The sequence below is a fragment of the Physella acuta genome, unplaced genomic scaffold (genome assembly GCF_028476545.2).
Source record: "Physella acuta isolate Inbredline_101_S28 unplaced genomic scaffold, ASM2847654v3 ptg000078l, whole genome shotgun sequence".
Classification (NCBI taxonomy): domain Eukaryota; kingdom Metazoa; phylum Mollusca; class Gastropoda; family Physidae; genus Physella; species Physella acuta.
In genome coordinates, this window is record NW_026731598.1 from 73,005 (window position 1) to 98,447 (window position 25,443).

The 25,443-nt window shown below is 34.7% G+C and overlaps 1 protein-coding gene across 5 annotated transcripts in view; it reads left to right on the forward strand.

Moving 5' to 3' along the window:
• Positions 1-25,443, forward strand: part of LOC131954034 (cartilage oligomeric matrix protein) — an 86,173-nt gene that overhangs the window by 52,251 nt on the left and 8,479 nt on the right. For all 5 annotated transcript variants that reach the window (XM_059317544.1, XM_059317519.1, XM_059317526.1 and 2 more), the window contains 10 exons: positions 2,662-2,766; positions 2,858-2,965; positions 6,580-6,745; positions 11,592-11,710; positions 11,818-11,870; positions 12,262-12,347; positions 12,490-12,585; positions 12,849-13,027; positions 13,118-13,166; positions 14,047-14,212. In XM_059317544.1, coding sequence (XP_059173527.1) covers positions 2,662-2,766; positions 2,858-2,965; positions 6,580-6,745; positions 11,592-11,710; positions 11,818-11,870; positions 12,262-12,347; positions 12,490-12,585; positions 12,849-13,027; positions 13,118-13,166; positions 14,047-14,212 — 1,127 coding nt within the window. The remainder of the gene's footprint in view (positions 1-2,661; positions 2,767-2,857; positions 2,966-6,579; positions 6,746-11,591; positions 11,711-11,817; positions 11,871-12,261; positions 12,348-12,489; positions 12,586-12,848; positions 13,028-13,117; positions 13,167-14,046; positions 14,213-25,443) is intronic.

The following is a 25,443-nucleotide window of genomic DNA, read 5'->3' on the forward strand; positions in this document are numbered from 1 at the left end:
GACATAAAAGTGAGGGGAGTGGAGAGGGTTTGTGTTTGTGGTGAGATTGGTTTATGCTTTTGTTTATTTTTATGTTCGTGGATAAGAGTGTGTTGTGGGTTAGGGTTCATGATTGTGTTAATGTTGTTGTTTTTCTTACGTCAAAAGAGCAGGAGGGGAGAGGGTTCATGAATATGTTAGTATAATATTTGTTTATTTTTGTGGTTGTGGTTGGTTGCGGATAGGATTAGGTTTAGGGTGGAGTTTGGGGTTATACATATTTCTCAAATGTCGTTATTTTATTATACATTAATTAGAAATTTATTATATTCCCTAGTATATGATCTTTCAAAATACACAAGTCACGGTCTTATACAGATACGTTTTTCAAAAAAGCCAGTGCACCTCCCTACTTTATTGTGTACGGAATATAAAGGATGTATTGTAATTGTGAAAAAATCTAAAACGAGTTTTTGAAAATATTGATATTTAACAACCTCTAGAGCCGGAAAAACCGTTTCTCATTGTGAAGTTGAGTACCGTTTCAGTTACGTTGACCAAAATTTCAAATATAAGTAAGTATGTGGCCCCTCAAATCTTGAAATATTAATTTAAGCGTATATCCATTGTCTGATAGAGCTAAAATTGAACACAGTGATAGATCTTAAACATATAATTTAATTTAATCATAACTATATTTTGTTTGTTGATCCGCAAATCTTGGAATGTTAGTATCACCTACTACTCAATGCCCGTTTTATTTGAACATTGACACAGCGGATTTACTTGGAAGACAATGCAAGAATATCTATTTTTTAATTAAATTAGATAGAAATTTAATAATTATATTCAATAACGATATACCGGAAACGAAACATTTAATTGATAACGGATTTTCATCCATAATCAACTTTTTAACTGGATCCGGAAATTTAACTTGAAATAAAACACCTAATAGCCTTTACCTTAATCCTGATACTAACGCTTACTATATTTATTCCTTTTCGGTATTTTTTTATATATCTACATTCACTTCTAAAATTAGACAATTACATGTCCAGTACCCGGAGGTGATACTTACTCTACTTTCAGTTTTTCAAAATTCAATAGCTTGAGTGAACGTTTTTCGTAAACCGGAAGAATAAAATCTTATATTTGAATTATTTCCAATTTTTGAGTCACATTCGAAAACCGGAAGTGGTACTTTATTTCTGGTTTATAAAGTATCGAAAACTTGAGTACCGTGTCAATAAGGTCGACGAAATTTTAAACTTAGATCTAAGTTATTGTTCTCTTGATGCTATCAAATTTGAATGATTTCCAGTAAACGGAAGTATTACTTAACTTTTCTTCAAAATGTTTCAAGCAGTTCTAGGCTCGATGACAATTTATTGTGACATAAAATTTGGCTGAATTTGATGTTTAATTAACTTTTTAAAAATTAATCAATGTTTCCTTTATAAAGTACTAATTTGCCACTCTATTATAAAGACACTGTTAATGTTAATTTGGTGCGCAATTCTTTTTTTCGATGCGATTCTATTCTATTTTTAAAAATGTAATATTTTGTGAGCCTTATTCAGCAACTACTACGGCAGCCGGTGTGAAAAAAACTTGTGGATGACATCACGAAAGATATAAATCTTACGTGAGAAAGCGTTTCTGCAGTTTGTTCGGACAAATCTCCAGTCATTGTGGGTCAAAAGTTGTACTGATGGTGCGCTCGTGAGAGCCATTGCACCACACATCAGTGTTACAAAAACACTGATTGAAAAACTGGTACAAGTATTAAACTTGTAGAGGAATGCGTGAACTACGTGCTAAATAGTGCTCAAGCGTACCGTACCTTCATTGAGCTGTGTAAAGAAATGGGCTGTGAATTTGAACCAGTTTCCATACCACTTCTTAAGAACAACAACGCTCTTAACGTTTTGATGTCAACAAATGTTAACAATGGAGATTTTCATACCTTTCGATGCAAACATATCTTTGCGAACAATTTTTTCGAAGATGCTGGACATAAAAACGAAGAAAAGGAACATACTTTGTCTTGCGAAAATAAATGACATGAGGGTGGCATTTGCCAAGGTGAAGCTGCGTATTTCTGAACGGATGTCTGAAAGGCAACACTGATTTGAATTAAATATTCATTAAATTTTTGTTTTTGTGTGAAAATTATATTTTAATGATTTTGATCTTTGAACACAGTGATGGTGATGTACGGTTCATTTTATGCACCAATAAAATATACACCAATGTTTTGAGTTCATAAGTGAATGCGCATATAAAGCTGGTGGGGTTAGGTACCTCAAAAAAGTTTAAGAACCACTGCACTAAAGTTTATTCCATTCCGCGAGTTTTACATCTAATTGTAAAGAAATACTTTAAATTACCGCAAAATGCAGGGGAATAGCCTATGCCACTACCGTTGAAAAATAATTTCAGCTATTTTTACAGTCCAACAAGAATAAAAATGACACATAATTAGAGGTCTTAAGATGTATTTTTTATGGTACTAAAATGATCACTGTACGAGACATTTTTCAAAAAGAAAACATGAAAGGAAAAGCTTTTACATTTTGACAGACGGGGTCAAAAGCTGCGTTTTTCACCTGTGTGACTTATCTGACGTTTGTTACACGCAAAAGCATACGCTAGCAGATCTACTTTTCTCTGTTGTAGTGCACTATAGGGTTTGCTGGCAATGGACATTTGTGCTCACGGGACACTGATCTGGATGGACTGCCTGATGTTGAACTTACATGCGATGACCGAAAATGTAGAAAGGTAAATATGTACTTAACATAAGTTATCTTTTCAAGAGGCTACACAAGAAGTCAACTAAAAGTGCGAGATACTTTAAACTTTTTTTAAACAGGATAATTGTGTTGAGGTTCCTAACAGTGGACAAGAGGATGCTGACCGTGATGGGATAGGTGACGCCTGCGATTTTGATATGGACAATGATGGTATTCTTAACAACCCTGTAAGTAACCTTAATAAATCTTTTTTTTCTGTCTTCAATTTATTGCACAAATACCGTTTTAGAGTGTCTGGCACAAAATTAGACAAGTTGACGACTATGTTCGCAGACACCATTCGGACCTTGTTACGGAACACTATTCTCACTGGAACAGGGCATTTCCCCCCCCCTCCATCGTGAATTCTCCCCCGGACATTCCCCACCCCCGACATTACCCCCCGTAGTAATTACCACCCTGTCAATTACACCCCTGTCAAGTCCCCCCCCCCCCGCCCAACAGGACGTTACCCCCCCCCCCCCCGGACAGTGTTAGGGCTAGGGTTAGGGCTAGGGTTAGGGTTAGGCTTAAAACAATGTCTAGCATTGGTTTTGGTTTTGTGTTAAGTTTTAGGCTAAGGTGGATGCTTAGGTTTTGGTCTTTTTCTTAAGGTTAGGATTAAAGTAGTATATAGGTATAGAATTCTAGTTAGAGTTAGGATTCTAACTTGAGAGAGGGGGAGGGGGAATTATCCCGGGGGGGGGGGGGTTATTGACAGGGGGTACATGCTCGGGGGGGGGGGGGGGTAAATACGGGTGGGGGGGGGGGGAACGTCCGTGGAGTAATTTCCGTGTGTGTGTGGGGGGGGGTAATGTCCTGCTGCCATTCTCACCGTTAGATTAGGTCTATAGTTACACATTACCTTTATTAAAATATACACCTTTTTGCCTTTTTACTTTCTCTTATAGGCCTATAGAGAATAGATGAAGTATTATAATCGTGCTGAATATTACCAGATATTTTACTGTTCTCGCCGTTTAACCTCTCTACTTTATACGGAACAAATAGTATGCAATCAGAGGCGTAGGAATAACACACACAGCAGATGTTCAGACGCTTAAGTGAACAGACAATGTGACAAAAAAGCTCCTCACACGTGCCTGGCGCTGAGAGGCGCCGATAGTAAGCCAAGAAGTAGGCTGTAGATCTATCTGCGATGAGTTTTAAAAAAAATGTATCATGGTACATAACATGACAGTTTTAAATTCGTAGTTTCAGTAGTGTGTTTGCTGTTGTTGTTATTTGTGTGTGTATGTGTGTGTGTGAGTGTGTGTGTGTGTGTATGTTGCGGAACTTCTTTTCAATTTTAGTATATAAATCTCCGAAAAAGGCGCCACTATCCTTAAAATGGTCATACGCTACTGTATACAATTTAACCTTGCCAAAAAATAGAGATTTGGAAAAAGTTTGACGTTATACATCCTTCTGAAACGGAAAAGCTTGTTTTTGCAAATTTGTCTGTATGTCTGTGATTGTGTCTGTTAACACGATAACTTGAATACCGGTTCAGTTATGTTGACGAAATTTCGAATGTAAGTTTTTTTTAATAGCCAATAATTAGAGCGACGTTTAAGCTAGGTAGACAAATTTCGACACATTATGTATTAAATTGTGTGACCATAATTCTATCAACTTCTGAAGATTTTACCGGATACGGAACTTTACTCTATTTCCGTGTGAACACTATAAATTCACTACTGGGTTTTTTTCAGTTAGGTAGAGAAATTTTGTATATAAGTATAGGATATTATACTTGGATTATTTTCAATTTTTGAGTGTTCTCGGATAACCGGATGTGGTTTATTACGCAATTTCCGGCTTCTAAAATACCGCTAAAGTAAGTACCGTTTCATTTAGATATTGAAAGTTTATACAGAGATAAGATCTTATTATGTTGAATCTGTCACATTTTGAGTGATTTCCGGAAACCGGAAGTAGTACTCAACAGTATTTCCAATTTCTCAAAAAATGTCACTTCTACTAGATCGATTTTTTAAATTATTTTCATATAGGTTAAGACTCAACGACAATGAACTGTGACACAAAATGAGACTTATTTATATGTTTAATAATCGTTTAAAAATTAATCAATATTTTCTTTATAAAGTACCAATATTTTTCGCGCTATTATGCACATATTGTACGCGTTCATTTGGTGCGCAATTCTTTTTTTTTGCGTATTACAAAAAACAAAACAAAAAAAAATTCATTAAAAAAACGTTTTAATAACAAGCTTTTATGTACTAATGCACTAAAATGTAGAAAATAAATTATACACTACTATTTAAATTACTATAAAGAAAAGCGTGGGTCACTTTAGTACTTTAGTACCTATTGGATACCTTTACTAATATTTGAGAAGAGACCCACGCTTTTCTTTATAGTAATTTAAATAGTAGTGTATAATTTATTTTCTACTTTTTAGTGCATTAGTACATAAAAGCTTGTTATTAAAACGTTTTTTTATGAATTTTTTTTCAGTACTTTACATGTTTTATTTACAATAGTGTTACATGACTAAAAACCATTGCGCGTCTATTGAACGTGATGGCGCAGCTATTGAACCTGATGGCGCAGCTATTGAACGTGATGACTCGTGTGTTGTGGTTGGATAGACATGCCTACTAATTCGGTCCAAATTTTAATTAATTCATAAAAAAATTAATTAAGCACCCAATTAAGTCAAATTTAGTATCAGATTGCATTGTCTTCATGTCTTGACCCACGTGCCAACTGTGAATCATATCGGTCAAGTAGAACTGTCCGAATTTTCACTCCTGCGTTTCGATCTAGACTGACGACAGACTGACGCCTGACGACAGAGGAAGTGAGTTAAATAAAAGCTTGTTAAAAAAAACCACCAAAAAACTATATCATTATTGCATTGGAAGTGGCAATTCCATTAGTGATATATAAGAATATTGGAGAAATTTAAGGAAAAATCACTTCCGCTTTATTTATTTCGTCTGATTTGATAGTGTTTTAGAAACTTTTATTAAATTTCCTTCTATGTCTGTCTGCGATATGAAATTCGACTTTCGGTTTAACAGTCGAACAGTGTACAATTCAACCACGCCTCCCCATGAAATAAATAACTACTTTACACTAATTAAAATCAACTTTTGTCTATTATGTTTTTTGGCTTTTATTTTATATTTTACCGAAGCACGGAGATATATCTTGTATCTATTGCATCAAAGTCAAAAGTTGTGCAGGCTATAACGCTTGAACCGATTTAAATATTTTTTGCCGTACTTGTGGACTATCAGAAGGGGCGGGGGGGGGTATGATTTAAGAATAAAAACAATTAGTTCAAGCCCCTAGCCCTTAATTAGATTAGATATAATGTGTTCAAAATTAATGTCATTTGAAATATAAACTAATACATATAGGACTATATACAGATCTATATCTATCTATCTATATTTATGTCTATATATATATATATATATATATATATATATATATATATATATATATATATATATATATATATATATATATATATATATATATATATATATATATATATATATGCCGAGCGCTCTATATGATACCATCCTCAAAACATAGCATTAATTAAATAAAAGGTTTTAGGTGCTTGTGTTTGTGTGTGTATGTGTGCGTGCGTGCGACACAGATGTGTATAAATTATATGCTGTAATTAACTATTATTTTGACTGCAGCCTATAGGAATTACAAGTCCAACAAACCCAAGATATATTACAATTTTAGAGTTGTTTTCTAAAGCCAAAGAGAAAAACTAAAAGCTTCTATGATTTTAATAATTTTTTTAAAGGATAACTGCCCGCTTGTTCCAAACCCTGAACAAAAAGACACAGAACGAGAACCTGACAAAAAAGGAGATGCCTGTGATAACTGTCCGACAGTGCCCAACCCTGATCAAACTGATACAGACGGCGATGGAATGGGAGATAACTGTGATCCTGATAAAGATAACGATGGTACAGTGCTAAAGCTACAAAAATTACACACAAACTCGTAATCAACAAACTGAAAAATATAATAATACACTAAAAATTAACAAGACAAAAATTACTTTCTTTAAATATATAATAGTACACTACCTGTAAATAACTATAAAGAAAAGCGTGGGTCACTATATTATCTGTTGTATATCTTGACTAAAACGTAAGTAAAGTATTTGTCCAGAATTTTTATAATTAAAGGGGTGTTTCTACAAATATATATAACAATAAATGATTTATAATCTTTAAATAAATTTCTGTTAACATTCTGAGAAAATGTTTCTCTATATAAATACGTATTTTACAGTTCCACACTTAGTGAAGATTCTCTGATCAAGCGAAACAAACAAAAAATAAAACGGGAGGAATCTCCCCTAAACTTTCTCGCATATTCTTATATAACACTACGGGGGATGGCAACTAGGGATATAGACATAATGTTTAATCCATTTTTAACTCCTTAAACTTTTTAAAAATAGAATAGAATCTCGTAGAAAAAAGAACTGCTCACAAAGTGAACGCCAAAAGCTCTGTGTATAATAGTGCTGAACATTATTAGTATTTACAAATTCACATTCGTTTATTGAGAAATCAGAAATAGGTTAAATTACTACTTCCGGTCAACGGAAATTAGTCAAATTTGACAAAAGGCAGAAAATTGATCTTTTACTTACATTTGAAATTTCATTTATCTATTTAAAATAGTACTCAAGTTATATACTTTTGAAAAATTGAAAGTAGAATAAGTTCCACTTCCGGTTATCGGAAATGGCTGAAAAGTTGTTACAGAACTACAAATTTAATATAATACTTATCTTTGAAATTTCATCAATCTAGCTATAACGGTACTCAAGTTATCGTGTTTACAGACACTCATATACACACACACACACACACACATACACACAGACATACGGACAAGATTGCAAAATTATCTTTTTCCAACTAAGGGAGGTGTAAAACGTCGAGATTTGCAAAAATCTCCATTTTCTTTTTTTTTTTTTTTTTTTTTTTTTGCACGATTACAATACTTTCTCTATACTTCGTATACTAAAAAGTAAAAACACAAGAAGCAAGCAAAAATTAATAATACAAACGTGTTACTTCTAATAGTAAATAGATTATACAATTAAAGAAAGTCATTTATTTTCTCTTTTTTTTTTGGCGTATTATTACATAAAAACTTGAAATTAAAAGATTTTTAACTGCATTAAAAAGTATTAAAAGAATTAATAAAAAGCATTTCTATTAAACGATTGCATTATTAAAAAACGGCGAAATCCTTTTACATCGGTATAAAAGTACTTCGCCGACGCCCGGGACGAACTTTCAATTTTTGTGCCCCCGCCCCCATATATATATATATATATATATATATATATATATATATATATATATATATATATATAAACGGCAATGTATTTTGTCCGTCAGTCATCGTTATAGGTTCTAGAACCATAAAAGTAAACAACAACCCATGCCATGCTTATTACGTGAATCGCATGGTCTTATCATAAGAAATGGAGTAGGGTGTATTTGTGCAAAGACTTAATTTTTTTTTTATCGTCGTTAACAAAAGAACTTGAAGAATTTTTTTTTTAATTTTGCGTTTGCGTTTTTGTTGGCGTTGCGTTAGTGTTTGTGATTTCTTTTGTGGATGTGTTTGGTTTTTCTATTCCCAAGCTGGTACATTTAAAAAAGATTCACCTTGTCGGAGCACGGGTATGCAGCTAGTATATATATATATATATATATATATATATATATATATATATATATATATATATATATATATATATATATATATATATATATATATATAATTCTCTTCTGAGAGCCGTTAGAAAACAAGCTGCAAGCGCCTCCTTGCAGTCCCCTCTCTTTCTCTCTATCACTATCACTACCACCCCCACCCCACCCCCACATTGTCTGGTGAGCTGTGGTTCACGCTGTGTACATTTTACAATCATATAGACGGGTTTGGTGACGGCTATTAGGGGCAGATAATTTAGTTTGAAACGATTTTAAACTTAGTGGAGGTAACTAAGAGGAGGCTGCTTTCACGTGGGGGGGGGGGGTGGGGGGGTTAGTGTTTTTAAGCAAATATTTTCAGTGGCAGCATTTGTACTGTCGAATTCACAAATTATAAATTACTGAAAATTAGAAAAAAATAAATAAATAGCGGCGTATGATACGCAGCGGGTCGGCTCGTATATATATAATTTATATTTATGTGCGCACGTGTACGTGTGCGAGCGTCAGTCCAGAACAGGTTTAATAATTACGGTGTATGATTTTTGTTCGCTAAAAAAGTCCTCGACTTCAATTAAATTCCCCTTGAGATGCGTTATCCTTATAAAGAAACAAATATTAACTATTGAAAAAAAAATATGCCTGATCTGAGTTTAAAGGGTAGATTTTAGCAGGCGCTAATTTGTTTAGGTTACTCTTTTATGTTCTATCTTTGGAACAATCTTTGTTATGATATGTTGCACAGCTGGATTATAAGTTTGTTGGAATTAGGTTACATAAGTGATACACAATAGTAAATTCTCAGAAACATTTATTGTACACATTGGAATGCGACATGGGTATTTCGTTGACTGGTTGATTGTTTAATAATACAAGCTAGAGGAAACAAGCTGGAAACCAACGGACATAACAGCTCGAAGTTTTGGATTTATCAGATGTGTGCTGCCTTTTCACACACAGTCAACAACAAATTCAGAACTAATTTTACTGGTTGAAGAAGCAGTAATCACCGGTTTAATGGTAGTGGCACCTCCTTTGACGTTCTGATTAGAATCAGCAGCTACGAAATGTTTTTTAATTATCTAAACCGCCGTGGAATTCTAACGCGTTGTCATTGTCATTCAAGATCGGATGCGGACGATAGAACTATTAAGAAGGGTTCGTTGAAACGCATATGACATTTGTTGGGTTCGGTCCTCCAAAAATAATAAAAACCAAGGCTTTAGACCAGGGAGTCTCCAAACTACGGCACGCGGACCGGATGCGGCCCGCGAGGTCCTCTCATCCGGCCCGCGGAGATCTTTTTGTCCAAGGAAAAGATTTTTGTTGGATGGTGGCTGAGGAAGTTTGCCAAGAAAATTCAAAACAATTTGAAAATGTATCTTTGGGTGCAACTACCATTGCCCGCCGTGGTGCAGACATTGGTGAAAACATCGTGACTCAAATAGCGAAAAATGCAAGCAAGTTACGCCATTTTTCAATTGCAATGGATGAGTCACTGGACAGCTGTTTCACCTCTCAACTGCTTGTGTTCATTAGAGGTGTGAATGAAGACATGAACATAACACAAGAGCTGGCTTCTCTACATAGCATGTATGCCACTTTAACCGGAGAGGGAATATTCAACGAGTTTTTAAAAATGCTGATTATAACTTGGACTGGACTAACCTCAGCTGAATGTTGATGGAGGAAAGTACATAAGTGGCATAAAGAAAGGCTTGGTTGGACAAGCGAATAAGAAAAACATTTTACAACCAGTGTTCCTGCACTGTATTATTCACCAGCAAGCTTTGTTTGCTAAATATATGGGCATTAGCAGTGAACTGATTACTGTAGTGAAGATGTTGAATTTAATAAAGCCACATGGACTCAACCATAGATAGTTCAGAGACATGTTGAAAGATACATATTATACAACAGTGAGATGGCTAAATTGTGGAAAGTTCTGAGCAGAGTATTTAAGTTAAGCAGGGAAATAGATACCTTACTGGAAAGTAAATTGCAAGCCACAACCATTAATGTCTGATGAAGTGTGGGTATAGAAATTGACCTTTGCCGCAGTCATAACTAGTCATTTAAATTTACTGAACCTAAAACTACAAGGAAAGTAAAATCTAGTTTCTATTCTATGCACCCACATAACGGCCTTCAGATCCAAAAGGGTCTTGTTTTTAGAACACATACAGGCTAACAACTTGACGCTCTTTCAGCATTTGCATATGAGATCATCAAGGACCTCCAGCTGCAGTTTCGCCAACTCGAAGAACTTCCTAGACGAAACTCTGGCCCCCGACCTGATATTTTATAGTTAATGCGGCCCTCGGGCTGAAAAGTTTGGAGACCCCTGCTTTAGACGGAAGTTAGAGAAGGTGCAAGCTTATTTGGTCCACTTTTGATCATTCTTTAGAACAATTTTGATACTAGTTATTTCAGTTATAAATTATCAGTCGTCGTCTTGTACCAGTTTTACCTCGTTTAGTAGATCTAGTGGCCTTAACTATATGAAAATTGCAGTATTAAGAGTTGTTATGAAAAAAGCAATTTAAAAATGATGATTCGATATGTCATTGTGCTTTAGCAACAAACAATGGGGTCAATGTATTAGCATAACAGCAGTTTTTTAATTGATTTTCTATTGGCTATTTAGTGCGTTGTATAACGGTTTAACTTAGTTTAAGCGACTGAATTAAGGTCTTAAAGGTGTAAAGTAGAATATATATATATATATATATATATATATATATATATATATATATATATATTTATTTATTTATTTATTTATATATACACATGTTTATATATATATATATATATATATATATATATATATATATATATATATATATATATATATATATATATATATATATTTGTATATATATACATGTGTATATATACACATGTGTATATATATGTATATATATACACATGCATATATATATGTATATATATACATATTAATATATATACACATACATATATATACATGTAATTATATATATACATATATAATATGGGTAACGCCATTAAAAAACAAAAATAATTGATTATAAAAATAATACTATTAAAGGCATTTTAAATGAAGACGACAATTGCCCGTTGGTTGCTAACAATGAGCAAAGTGATACAGATGCTGACGGTGTTGGTGACGCATGTGATAACTGTCCAGTATTAACCAATGTAGATCAGGTACGTATGCCTATCCCTCTTTTATTCTAAGAACGTCATTTTTAAATGGTCTATTGTTAGTTCAAGAATTTTACATTAAAGAAATGTCTAATTGTTTTCTATTGTAGTTGGATGTTGACCATGACCTAATCGGAGACAAGTGCGATACAAATGAAGACACGTTAGTACGGTTTTAAAATGAAGATTACTTGCGTCTAAATAAACCCCTAATTATGATTTTAGTATGTTTTGACGATAAAAATTAAAAAAAAACAACAACATTATTATCATTGCTTTTCAAACATTTTTATAACATACAGATATGCCTGTTTTTAAATTGGGTATGATGTTTTACACCTGCTAACTTGTGTAAATGTTGCATATAATCGAACTGTGATTCATAAGTCCCAATAAGTTTTTAAAATCCCGTGTGTTTAGGAAACCTTCAAGTCTTTCTATATTAAAATGGGTTTGAATATACAGAAAAGTATTGGAGGTTTTATTTAACATAGCTTAAATTCTAAGATAAACATTTTAAAATTTATTTAAAAAGCTCTCATATTCGTTGTCAGTGACAGCGATGGTGTTCAAGACAATTATGACAATTGTCCGGAGGTAGCTAACGCTGACCAAAAGGACACAGACAACGACAAGAATGGTAGGTTGCCTAAAAGTGTTCATTCTTTAAAAAAAAAAACAAGGGTTATCATACCCTAGTATTTTTTGCTATTTTCAAAGCAATCCGTTTTTAATTCAAAGCAGGTTGACCTTGCATTTTCTAATTATCAAATATCAAAAAGGTGATGCTTGTGATGATGATGATGACAATGATGGGATTCCTGATATCGATGATAACTGTGTGTATCTACATAACCCTGATCAGGCTGATACCGATGGTTAGTCAGGCAGATCATTTACTTTATGGCTGTAGTTAAACGCAAATGCTCTCTCGTATTGGTTATTTAAGTTTGTTATACTTAGTTTTAAATAATAACACGTTACTTTTTCTATGAACAACACACATTCACAGATGTATAACTCATCTCTCACATCTGTGATATGAGATTTGCACTTAAAAATAATAATTTTATTCCTTTCTCAGATATTAGGTTTATATTTTTTCATAAAAAATGAGTAAAAAAATGCAATTTATCAATAGCTGATGGTAAAGGTGATGTGTGCGAAAGAGATAATGATGGAGATGGCTTTGACGATCCTGTTGATGTTTGCCCAGATAATGGAAAAATATACGCTACAGACTTCCGCGCCTTCCAAACCGTAATTTTAGATCCCGAGGGGGATTCTCAAATTGACCCGAACTGGATTGTACTCAATGATGTATGTATATTTGGAAGTAACTGTTTCATAGTATTTGATAATACTCCAAAATGCTCTTGTGAATACTATTTTAAAACTTTTTTTACTAAGGGAGCTGAGATTGTCCAGACAATGAACAGTGACCCGGGTTTGGCTGTCAGTGAGTATTTTTTTAAATAAACCGGGAGTGATCTCCCCTAAACTTTCTCGAATATTCTTATATAACACTACGGGGGATGGCAACTCGGGATATAGACATGACTTTTAATCAATTTTGAATTACTTAAACTTTTTAAAATACAATAGAATCTCATACAAAAAAGAATTGCATACGAAGTGAACGCCAAACACTATGTATATAATAGTGCGGAATATTATTAGTACTTTATCAATTCACATGCGTTTTTGAGGAATCGGAAATAGCGTAAATTAGTACTTCCGGTCAATGGAAATTACTCAAAATTTGACAGAAGGCAGAGAATTACATCTTTTGCTTATTTTTGAAATTTCTTTTATCTATCTGAAATAGTAGTCAAGTTATAGGCTTTTATAAAACATAAAGTAGAATAAGTTCCACTTCCGGTTACCGGAAATCGCTGCAAAATTGAAAAAGAACTACACATTTGATATAATACTTGTATTTAAAATTTCGTCAACCTAGCTATAACGGCACTCAAGTTATCCTGTTTACAGACATACAGACAGAATTGCAAAGCCGACTTTTTCCGACTCGATTACGCTTAGAACGCTGAAATTTTGATAAATCTGCATTTATTATTTTTGCCCGATTAAAATAAGTCCCCTATACTCCGTTAATGATTCGCACTTTTTTCTAGACTACATTGCTCATCATCAGTGTTTCTTCCTGTCAAACAGCAAACGACTCTTGCTGTGGGAGCTTACAGCCCCCTAGCACCCTTGCTATATTGATAATCCCAAGCGCACGCCAGTGATTAGACATGACTCATTTTCACGAAGACGAATGTGCTATTTACATTAGATCGAAATACAGAACAATAAAAGATAAATATTTACTTCAGGTTACAATGCCTTTTCTGGTGTTGACTTCAGCGGCACTTTCTTTGTAAACACAGAAGTTGATGATGACTACGCGGGATTTGTTTTTTCTTACCAGGATAGCTCCAAATTTTACGCAGTCATGTGGAAAAAACAATCGCAAACATATTGGCAAGCTTCACCGTTTAGGTAAGGTAATTTAATAATATAACATTTTATTTTTAAAATGCGAAAGGACCAATTTAAGGACAGTGGATCCTTATTTTCTTAGATTAAATTCAAATAAAACTCAAAACAACATTAAAAAAAATAATTTAAAAAACAAAAACAAAAAAAAACAATTAAAATAACAATTTAAAAAAAACAATAACCCAACTGTTTCATACTGTCATGTTATGTAAATTTATTTTTAAATGATTTACATAGAATATACTTCTTGGCACTTCTTAGCATACTATTATAAGCGCGTTATCATGTTCATTAGGTGCGCATTGTTTTTATTCATGCAACTAAAAACTATATATATATATATATATATATATATATATATATATATATATATATATATATATATATATATATATATATATATATATATATATATATGGCTCATTTTTCACCTAAACCTGGGTAAATGAATCAGCCTTATGGATAAACTATCGATCAGCCTCTGCTCGCACGTGAAGGGCTAAAAAGTGACCGCGAGTGAAATTCTCCTTATATTAGCTATATATCGAAAAACAGTTCCCGCGTAGGAACTGTTGGAGATGTACACCGGCCTCATTGGGTTTGGAAAAAAATGGTGCTATCCTCGAGAAAATCCCGGAACAATGTTTTAACTTACCAGAGGACATATTTCCTTATATAATTATAGTACTGTATTTGTAAAAATAAATAAATACAAATATATGGACGTACAAACCCAATCATAACTCATGAGGTCGTAGAAGTACCCGCGGTGGTTACTATTAAATAGGCGTTATCTTCGGAAAAATTCCGGAAGGGCTTTAAAACTGACCGGTCGAAATTCCCTATTTAAACATAGTTAATTTGGTGAAAAAACGATGACTATTTTCAAAACAATGTTTAGGACTTTGGCTCAGTACATCTCGCTCATTTTTTCCATAAACCTGGGTAAATGAATCGGCCTTATGGATAAACTATCGGTCAGCCTCTGCTCACACGGCGAGGGCTAAAAAGTGACTGCGAATGAAATTATCCTTCTATTAGCTATATATCGGTAAAATACTTTTGCCGAACGACTACCCCTGGGTGGTAATAAAAAAAAATTTGCTCGTTGAAAAAAAAACCTGAGGGCTGTTAGATTTGCTCAATGCAGTATTTTCTTATAAAATCATAGCACATTTTTTTTGTAAAAGTAAACCGGGACTGATCTCCCCTAACTTGCTCGAATATTCTTCTATAACACTACGGGAGATGGCACATCACGATATACCCATGATTTTTAATCCATTTTTAATTACTTAAACTTTTTAAAATAGAATAAAAACTCGTACAAAAAATAATTTCACGCAAAGAGAACGAAAAACAGTACGTGTATCATAGTGCGAAATATTATTAGTACTTTATAAATTTCGGGATAAAGACATGATTTTTAATCAATTTTTAATTACTTAAACTTTTAAAAATAGAATAGTTTCTCGTAGAAAAAAAAAGATTGCGCACCAAGTAAACGCCAAACAAAATATGTATAATACTGCGAAATATTATTAGTACTTTATTAATTCACATTCTTTTTTTTTTTTAGAAATCGGAAATCGCGTAAATTACTACTTCCGGTCAACGGAAATTACTTAAAATTGAAAAGAAAGCAGAGAATTAGATCTTTTACTCATATGTGAAATTTCTTTTATCTGTCTGAAACAGTAATCAAGATATAGGCTTTTGAAGAATTGAAAGTAGAATAAGTCCCACTTCCATTTACCGGAAATTGCTGAAAAGTTGATACATAACTACAAATTTGATATAATACTTATATATGAAATTTCATCATCCTAGCTGTAACGGTACTCAAGTTATAGTGTTCACAGACACACATACACACACGCAGACATACGGACAGAATTGCAAAATCCAGTTTTTCCGACTCGATTACGCATAAACGCCTAAATTTGGATAAATCTAGATTTATTATTTTTGCTCGATTAAAATGAGTCACCTATAATTAGTATGTGATGAAGTACTGAGGTGTAAAAAGATGAAAACTGTCAAAATTTCATGTTATTTTTGTGCACGATTACAATACTTCATCCAAAAACTGTATAAGAGAAAGTAATAAACCGGGATCGATCTGCCCTAAACTTTCTCCAATATTCTTTTATGAAACAAGTTAATTAAAAAGTCTAGTGACATTTAAGCGCAATTTCCTTATGTTATCTAAAAATAGCTCTATCGTAGCGTAAATCAAGAGCAGGGTTAGTAAAACCATTGGTTAAAATACATGTTTTATTTACAATAGAGTTACATGACTAAAAACCATTGCGCGCCTAGCTACTGAACGTGATGACGCAGCCATTGAACGTGATGGTGCAGCTATTGAACGTGATGACGCGTGTGGTGTGGTTGGATAAAATGCCTACTAATTCGGTCCAAATTTTAATTAATTCAACAAAATGTTTTTGACCAAACGAAAGGATATTTTTGAAAACTTTCTTCGACAATATTGTTTTAAATTATGGCAGGAATCGATTGGTATATGTTTCAAGTCGCTAAGTGGTCTGGTTGCCGAGATATGGGCCAAAAACTGCATTTTTTCGAGGTTTTTTGGCTTTTCCGGGAAATCCATGAAAGAAACCCGGAATTTTTATGGCCTATGTTCATCCTCGTAACTTGCTTAACATAATTGCTTTTGGAATTAGTTATTGATATTGCTTCGTTGAGGAGGAGATACGACTTAAAGCTGCGGACACACATTCATACATCCATTCATCCATCCAGAAATGACGGGTTAATAAACGCAATTCTCCAGAATGGAAATTGCGCTAAAAACAGGGGAAGGGAACTCGGGATATAGACATGAAATTTAATCCATTTTACTCGGGCAGATGAGGCTCGTTAGCTGGGGACAGCCACTCTTCTATGAGAGACAACTCCAAAATTAAACAACTGCTGCCTTGTAGTTTGTTCTTGGTTGGACAAAGGCTATGGAAGCAAATCCAAAAAGAAAAGCAGGCTGAAATCGGAGTCAATGGCCTCAATGGCGCATAACCAGTTGACACGTAACGCTTAATTGTGTTGGAGGCGTGGTCGAGTCGGCAAAAAGCTCATGGTTGATAAATTCGAACAAAGTCTCGAGTTCAAACCCACTGGCAGATAAATCTCGATCCCCTTCAACACTAATAATTAAGAACGAAGAAGAAGAAGAAGAAGAATCCATTTTAAATACTTAAACTTTTTAAAATAGAATAAAATCTCGTAGATAAAAGAATTGCAAACCTGTGAACGCCAAATAAAACGTGCATAATAGTGCGGAATGTTATTAGTTTTAATTTACATTCGTTTTTTTTTTTAGAAATCGGAAATAGCGTAAATTAGTACTTCCAATCAACGGAAATTACTCAAAATTTGAAAGAATGTAGAGAATTAGATCTTTTACTTATATGTGAAATTTCATTTATCTATCTGAAATAGTACTCAAGTTATAGGCTTTTGAAAAATTCAAAGTAGGAAAAGTACCACTTCCGGTTATCGGAAATCGCTCAAAAGTTGATACGGATCTACGATTTTGATAAAATACTTATATATGAAATTTCATCAACCTAGCTGTAACGGTACTCAAGTTATCGTGTTTACACACGGACAGACAGACAGACAGACACACAGACACACAGACACACAGACATACGGACAAGATTGCAAAATTATGTTTTTGCGTTTCAGTGAGGCGTAAAACGTCGAGATTTGTAAAAATCTCGATTTTTTTTTTTTGCACGATTACAAGACTTTCTCTATACTTCGTATATACGAGAAAGTAATAACATGAAATTTGACAGTTTTCACCGTCTTTACTCCTCAGTCCTTCATCACATCCGGAGTATAGAGGACTTTTGTGACGATGTGTGACGAGGGGGAGGGGGGGGGGTAGAGACAGTGTGAGGTCACGTTGTCTTAATTCCACGAATTGATTAACATGCATTTTTTTTTAGAAAAATAAACTTACTAAATACTAAATAATTTTTTACATTGGTTGCGATACTTCTAAGCTGCCAAAAGATTGTGAAATATATCGTTCTTCTAATTAAATTTCCCTATAATTTGACGATGTATGTTGTGTAGTAGACTGCCGTATTTGCAAATTTGTCAATAGTGCTATATGAATAAAGGTCGGAAGCATATCAACTAGTGAGGGTAAGGCAGGGGTATCAATGTAATGCTTGCTATTCTTTGAAGAGTAGGGCAGTCATAATAAAACTTTATGTTCACACTTAGGGCTGCGACTCTTGCCCTTGATGACACGCCTTGTCTCCCTTACATCATGGTGTTCATGCCGGTAGCTCATGCTTGTTGAACGATCTAGAGGAAAAATAATTGTACGATCAGTTCCAAGGTCGAGATCACGTGAGTTTTGTAGGTGCGGCCAAAAAAAAAAGCGGATGTGTGTAGGGTCAGCTTGTGATGCGTGTTTATTCGATCAACCCAAATAGTCCTACACGTGTCTCGCTGAATCAACTTTGTCTGTGTGAGGCTTTTCAATTGAAAGGTAGATCTAATAATCTCATATATTCTGCTTAAAAATCGACTGTTAATAATGGATAAAAATAAAATGTTCCAGTGTATTTTTGATGCCTACATGCTGGCATATCCTAAAAAGAGTTAAAAGATTTGCTAAGAAGAAGTCGTTGAAAAGTGGACTCAACTAAAAAGCGAATCAGATCTGCACTTGAAAGCGGAGGTCTGGCTGCAGGAGCTAAAAGCAATTGCTGCCGCTAAAAAAGGCTCACTTTTGACGTTTTGGGTCAAACAAACATCTGTATCTTCGCCTACAAATAAGAAAACACCCTATGATTTGACAAAAGAAATTCCTAATACTAATAAGTCACTGAAGTCAGATGAAAAAGTGAACGATGCTCATGAAGTTAGTGATTTCAAACCATCTACCAGCAAACTATTAACATCTAAGCAGGCCAGTCCAGATAAACTTAGAGATTGAGATTCTGAATTCTGATCTAGTCGGCTTGTATGAGCGACAAACTCGCGGAATGTTAACGCAAGAAAAGAGCATGGAGCTTAAAGAAAAGAAACAGAAAAAGAGTGATTTTGAAAAAAAGCTAAAGAGGAAGATATCTGATCAAATAAGATCTCAGAAAGCTCGAAATGAAAAGAAAAGAAAACTGAATGCTTTGTTTGAAGAGAATCCGGGGCTACGCGCCACTTTGAATGTTAGATCTAATTCTGGCAGGCCAAGGATTGAAGAAGATCAATCTTCTTTATTGGAAACTATCATAAACATTGCTATGCATGGATCAGCATCACACGAGAGGAGGCAGAACGAAGTCTACAGGACTAGAAGAGTTAGCTTCCATACTTGGGCCGAATGAGGTATGCTTTATAAGTCAAGATGACAAGTCCCACTTTCCGCTTGGGTTGTCAGCATCTAAAAAACAGAGTCCATTGCTCATGCACATGGAATACAGGGTGAGCTTGCCTGACCATGACAATCCTAGGTATCAAAAGGTGATCAAAGTTGCGGTACACCACTTTCTCAATCAGAACTATGATGGTTTGTTCATTGCTACCAATGCACCAGGAATAAGTGCATTTAATAGGGTTGAAAGAAAAATGGCGCCACTTAGCAATGAGCTCACATGATTAGTTTTACCCCATGACCACTACGGCAGTCATTTGGATGAAAGAGGAGTCACAATAGACACAGATTTAGAGAAGAAGAATTTTCAGTTTGCCAGAAACACTTTAGCAGAAATATGGTCACACTTGACAGTGGATACATTTCCTAAAGTGGCAGCATACATAGATCCAGAAGATTCTGAACGCCTTGAAACTTCTCTGCTCTCAAAGGATCAGCGTTGGCACGATATTCATGTGAGAACTAGCCAGTATTTGACTCAGATCGTTAAATGCATGGATGGTAAATGTTGTTCAAAGACAAGAAGCTCGTATTTCAGCTTAATAACTGAACGATTTCTTCCTCCACCTTTACCAGTCGCCCAAACAAGCTGTGGACTAACAATACCTGAGCGTTCAACAGATGGCCCTTCACATGAATTTCCATCTCTCTTTGCTGCTCAAAGTATAAAAGTGGATGAAATCCTCCCCCGCTCTTCAAATCCTTATCGCACAATCCCTTATGATTTGTATCGTCCGTCTGTTCAATCCGTGATCAGCGACAGGGTTTGTAAGAAGTGTCATTCATACTTCTCTTCAACCACAAACAGGAATCATCAATTGTGCCATTATAGCGCATCAGGCCTCTGAGAGTTACTGCACGCCGCCAATGTGAACTGATGGTTATAATTGCCAATGAAATTAATGGTGAGAGTGTAGATTGGATAGAAGAGGAAGACCTTGATGTAAAGGGAATTCCCATTCCATACAGAAAAAAAATCAATTCGGTCCTTGTGTATTCAATGAAGGAAGATTTTAATTCTCCATTTGAGAATGAATTAGCTTAAATATCACTTTTAATTGAGGATTGCCATATTAATACTGTTGTAAGTAGTTTTTGTTTAATACTTCTGTTAATGATCGTACTAAGATTTAGAAATATGAATGTATATATATATGGTCGGTTAAGTTATAAGTATAACCTGTTACTTATATTATTATTTAATCGTTATTAATGAAATTTCTATAAAATTTGCTTAGATTTAGGTCAGTGTGAGAGTATTTCTGGTCCTATTTCAACATCCTCTCCGCTAACGGCAAAACACGCAATTTAATAATCTAGTGGTTAGTTTTTACTATTAAAAATCTATGACATTTATATTGCTTTGTGAAAGATGACATCCGTTAAGTCCATCATATAGGCTACAATGAAATATACCAGGAAAATTAAAGGTCTGGGCATAGTGCTAACAGGTTAAATAATTTGCATATTATCCTAAATATATTGTTATTCTCACATGTGTCGTCATGTCTGCAAGAAATACCTACATTAACATTAAGTATTTTTTTTAAAATAATCCTTTCAGGTTTAACATTACCTCACTGTATTACTGTTTACCTGCTGGTGCCACGAATGGGTCCTGCACGCTCATTATTAATGCTGTGTCAATGAGGGGTAATTTTAAAGGGATGAAAACCCAACAAATTTAAAACATAAGATAAAATATAAATTAGGGGGGGGGGTGGAGTGTGACGTCATTTTAGGGGGGGTCTGACTTTTTGTGACGATGTGTGACGTAGAGGGGTGGAGGGGGTAAAAAAATGGCCAGAAAGGCGTGACGTCATTTATGGACGACTCCTTACCCCAATCCACTTAACAAGCCATGTTTTTTTTTCTTTACGGAAACCACCGGCTCATGCTCCCTAGCCAGGCAGCCCTCAACACGACAAACTTCGACTAACTGGCTTGGCGTGATTACTGTATCGGTCGCTTCTGTCCTTTGGTTCTCATCAGGCTTATCTTCCACCCCACTGAACGCAGGGTTAACCGTAAGAAGTTCATAACTAAAAAAAAACTGCGTCAAATTAATGAATACTGACAGATAGGAAGATGCATTCCCTATAAAATAACATTCCCCATTTAACCATATTCAAAAAAGTTGGCACTAGGGCAATGGCAAGCATTGAATTGTTGCCACGGGGCTGGTCACTGCACAACTGTGGGGCTGGAACTAGTTCCCAAGCGGTTATCAGCAGTGTTTCTTCCAGACTTTTAACCTCCGGGGGTGCAATTGAAATTTCCGGGGGGGGGGGGGGGGCGGACACTGTCAAAAGTATATATTTTCTATATAAATTCCGTTTCGTTCGGGGGGGGGGGGGCGGTAGACTTTCTTCGGGGGGGGGGGGCGGGGGGGGTGCACCCCCCCTCTCCCCCTCGAAGAGATTCCTGGAAGAAACTCTGGTTGTCAGCTGTCCATATACTTTCTACCTCACCTATTCTCACTGTTCTCTGATAAGTGTTTTGTTTCTTTATATTTTTAATGCGTTTTGAAAATAAGATAATTTAATTATTAAGATTAGTGCATGGAACTGGAGAGCCGCAACTTGACCTCCAAAGAGCCGCATGCGGCTCGCGAGCCGCAGGTTGCCCACCCCTGCTCTAGGTTAAACATAAAGAGTATTCTAAAATTAAACATCACAACACCACTATGGGGGAAATGGCATAGGCTGCTTTTATAAAGAAACGCTAGCAACATTCCAAGGAAACAAGCATCATTGGGGAAGACACACAAAAAATATACGACATCCTAATCAAACAACAAGCGACACCCTTATACAAGAGAATTAGTTGTGTCAGGGAACACAATATAATAGACATAAAGATACATTTAGAAACCTACATAATAAACGCATTCCACCAAAAGAAAGGGAAGTAGCATACAGACTGATTTTAATACAACTCCAGTTTCACGACACACAAAGTCAAATCAAATAACATGTCAAAAGTGAAAACAAAATATGCAAGAAACTAAGAAACACATTTATTTAGATTGTATATTAATACAGAAAGCAAAGCAAACACTTGCGAAAATATTTTAAAAACCACCAATCAAACAGCCACAACAAATAAAGCAATTTAATTAACACGACTAGACAAAGTTAAAAGAAATATTGCAAGCAAAGCTAAGACATAGACTAAGAACTCTCACTTTACTAAAAAAAAAAGGTATTAATTTTAATTAAGACAGTCTCGGGCCAAACATCATTCGATCAGCCCTCGAGTAAATTAAGGTTAGAACAGTCTTCTGTTTCTCAGGTTTTAAAAATGCACAATCAGAATAGTAGAAAGAGACACACAACTCACCCCCACCCCCCACACACACACACTCCCCCCACCCCCACACAACCGGACTGGCGAATAAATCAGGGTAGTGGTAGCGTACCCTCATCGCCAGAGGTAAATTTTGTGTCATTGGAAATTTTGGAATGATAGATCAGTAAGAGTATTATATATAGAGACCATTCTCCCACGGTCGTTTCTATTTCTGTCCATGGGTGGCTACAATGTGAACTTTTGACTTCGCAGTTGAAGATGGAGCACTGTAAACTAAGCAGTCAAAAGAAACCGAGTTGCACACCTTTTTTAGTCTAGTTCTCATGCAATTTTATTTTCTCCATTTAATTACTATATATACAATTGATGTTCATGTCTTTGAAGCTGTGTAAAACCATCAACTAAATTATTATTACTATTTTAAATGTTTAAAACATTTTTTTTAATGTGGGAGGACTGCTATAGATATAGATATTTGAAAGGGAAGAATGTTTGCTTTGATGTGTCTCATTGTAATCAACGTAACTTTTCCGGTTGCTTAAAATGTGTATCATTTTAATTTTCTGTAATCCCAAATTTATTTCAGCTCTTCTTAAAAGCCCAAACCCCACTCAGCCCACCACGCCGATGAGGGGGGAAAAAATCCCTTCAATTATCATTTAATTACACATTTGAATTTTCAGGGTTTTTTTTTTTAATTGTAATTAGACTTTTGTATTAGATGTTTGTATAAGTAAACCATCTTAAATGAATGAAAGTAGGTTACAAGTAAGAAAGACGTATAACTATTGTAAATCTGTACCAGTTCTCACAAGCCGATGATGAAAACTATAATTGACGCTGTCAATTACATGTCTGAGGGGGAAAAAAGCACTCTACATAACAGCCAATCACCAATTAATTAATCATTCAAAATCTCAAAAGTTTTTTGAAAACCTAAGCGAAGCTAGGCAGTATGCCTAGTGTATATATATATATATATATATATATATATATATATATATATATATATATATATATATATATATTTATGTATAACTATATACATAATTATAATAAAAACCAAAACTACAACAGAAACCCCAACCACATCACTATAACTATCATTATTACTATCATTATTTGTCTGGGCGATGTATAGGCAGGGGCCGATTAAGCTTCAACGGGGCCCATGGCTGAAACCTTTTCCGGGGCACCCCTCAACCATACAAATATATATAAATATATATATATATATATATATATATATATATATATATATATATATATATATATATATATATATAGTTTATATAATAACATGTCACAAAAATACAGGTTGAATGGAATAAAGTAAAGGTTAACAGAAGTTATAGCATAGACAAAAAATGTTACATTTAATGTAATGTTAAATTACATTGAGAAATGAGAGCATTTAAAATAACCATTGTTTATTTACTATTGCAAAATAAATTATGAATACATACATTTATTACATTTCTTTTTACTTAGAACTAAAGACCAAGTAATTTTTATAGGGAACATTTTCGAGCTTTCCTGATAGCAAACTCTTCTATTAGTTCTGTATAATTCAGTGAGCTTACAATGTCATTTTCTATGCTCATAAGTGAGAGCATACTAAGTCTCTGCTGTCCCATAGTGCTTCTAAGATTGCTTTTAATCTTTTTCAGTTTGGAAAATGAGCGCTCTCCACAGATAAATTCGAAGAGCAATGTGTACATTTGGAAACCTCTGAATGCACTTGAACAGAGTTTCTTCCAGGCATCTCTTCGGGGGGGCTTTGCCCCCCCCCCCCCCCCCGAAAATTTTTTACCACCCCCCGAACCGAATAAAATTTATATAATTTATATAGAAAATATATACTTTTAACAGTGTCCGCCCCCTCGAAGAAAGTTTACCGCCCCCCCCCCCCCCCGAAAATTTCAAGTGCCCCCCCCCCCCCGGAGAAAAAAGTCTGGAAGAAACACTGCACTTGAATCTATTGATAATAAATTATTTTGAAGATATGCACTTAAAATTTTTAGCTGAGTACCCCAAAATATGGAAGAAGATTATGAATTCATTATTTATTGGGCATAAAATATAATATTTTATGAATGGTGGAAAACCTACGAGGGGATTAATTTTTCAAAATGGCCGCCGTTGTCATAGTAACCAAGATTTTTCCACCATTTTTTTTAGTGGAAATGCATATGCGGATGTATTTTAATAAAGCTGTAAAGAAATAACTGTTTTCTAACGAGTATTAAAAAAAGTTTTTTTTACGGGAGCCTCCCCTCTAAAAAAAATTTTCTTTTCAAGACGAAAACATTGACTACGGCTAAATTCCAAGGAATTCAAAACTCAAATGTTTTAATGGATGAAATTTAGGGGCGGGGAGACAGTTGGGGGACATGTCGGGTGTGTGAGGGGGGGGAGGGGGGTAGATGTCATGCCCTGCAACAGAGTCTCATCCGGTTTTGTATTACCGTGAGGGACAGCGGTAACGCCTTTATTTATAGGC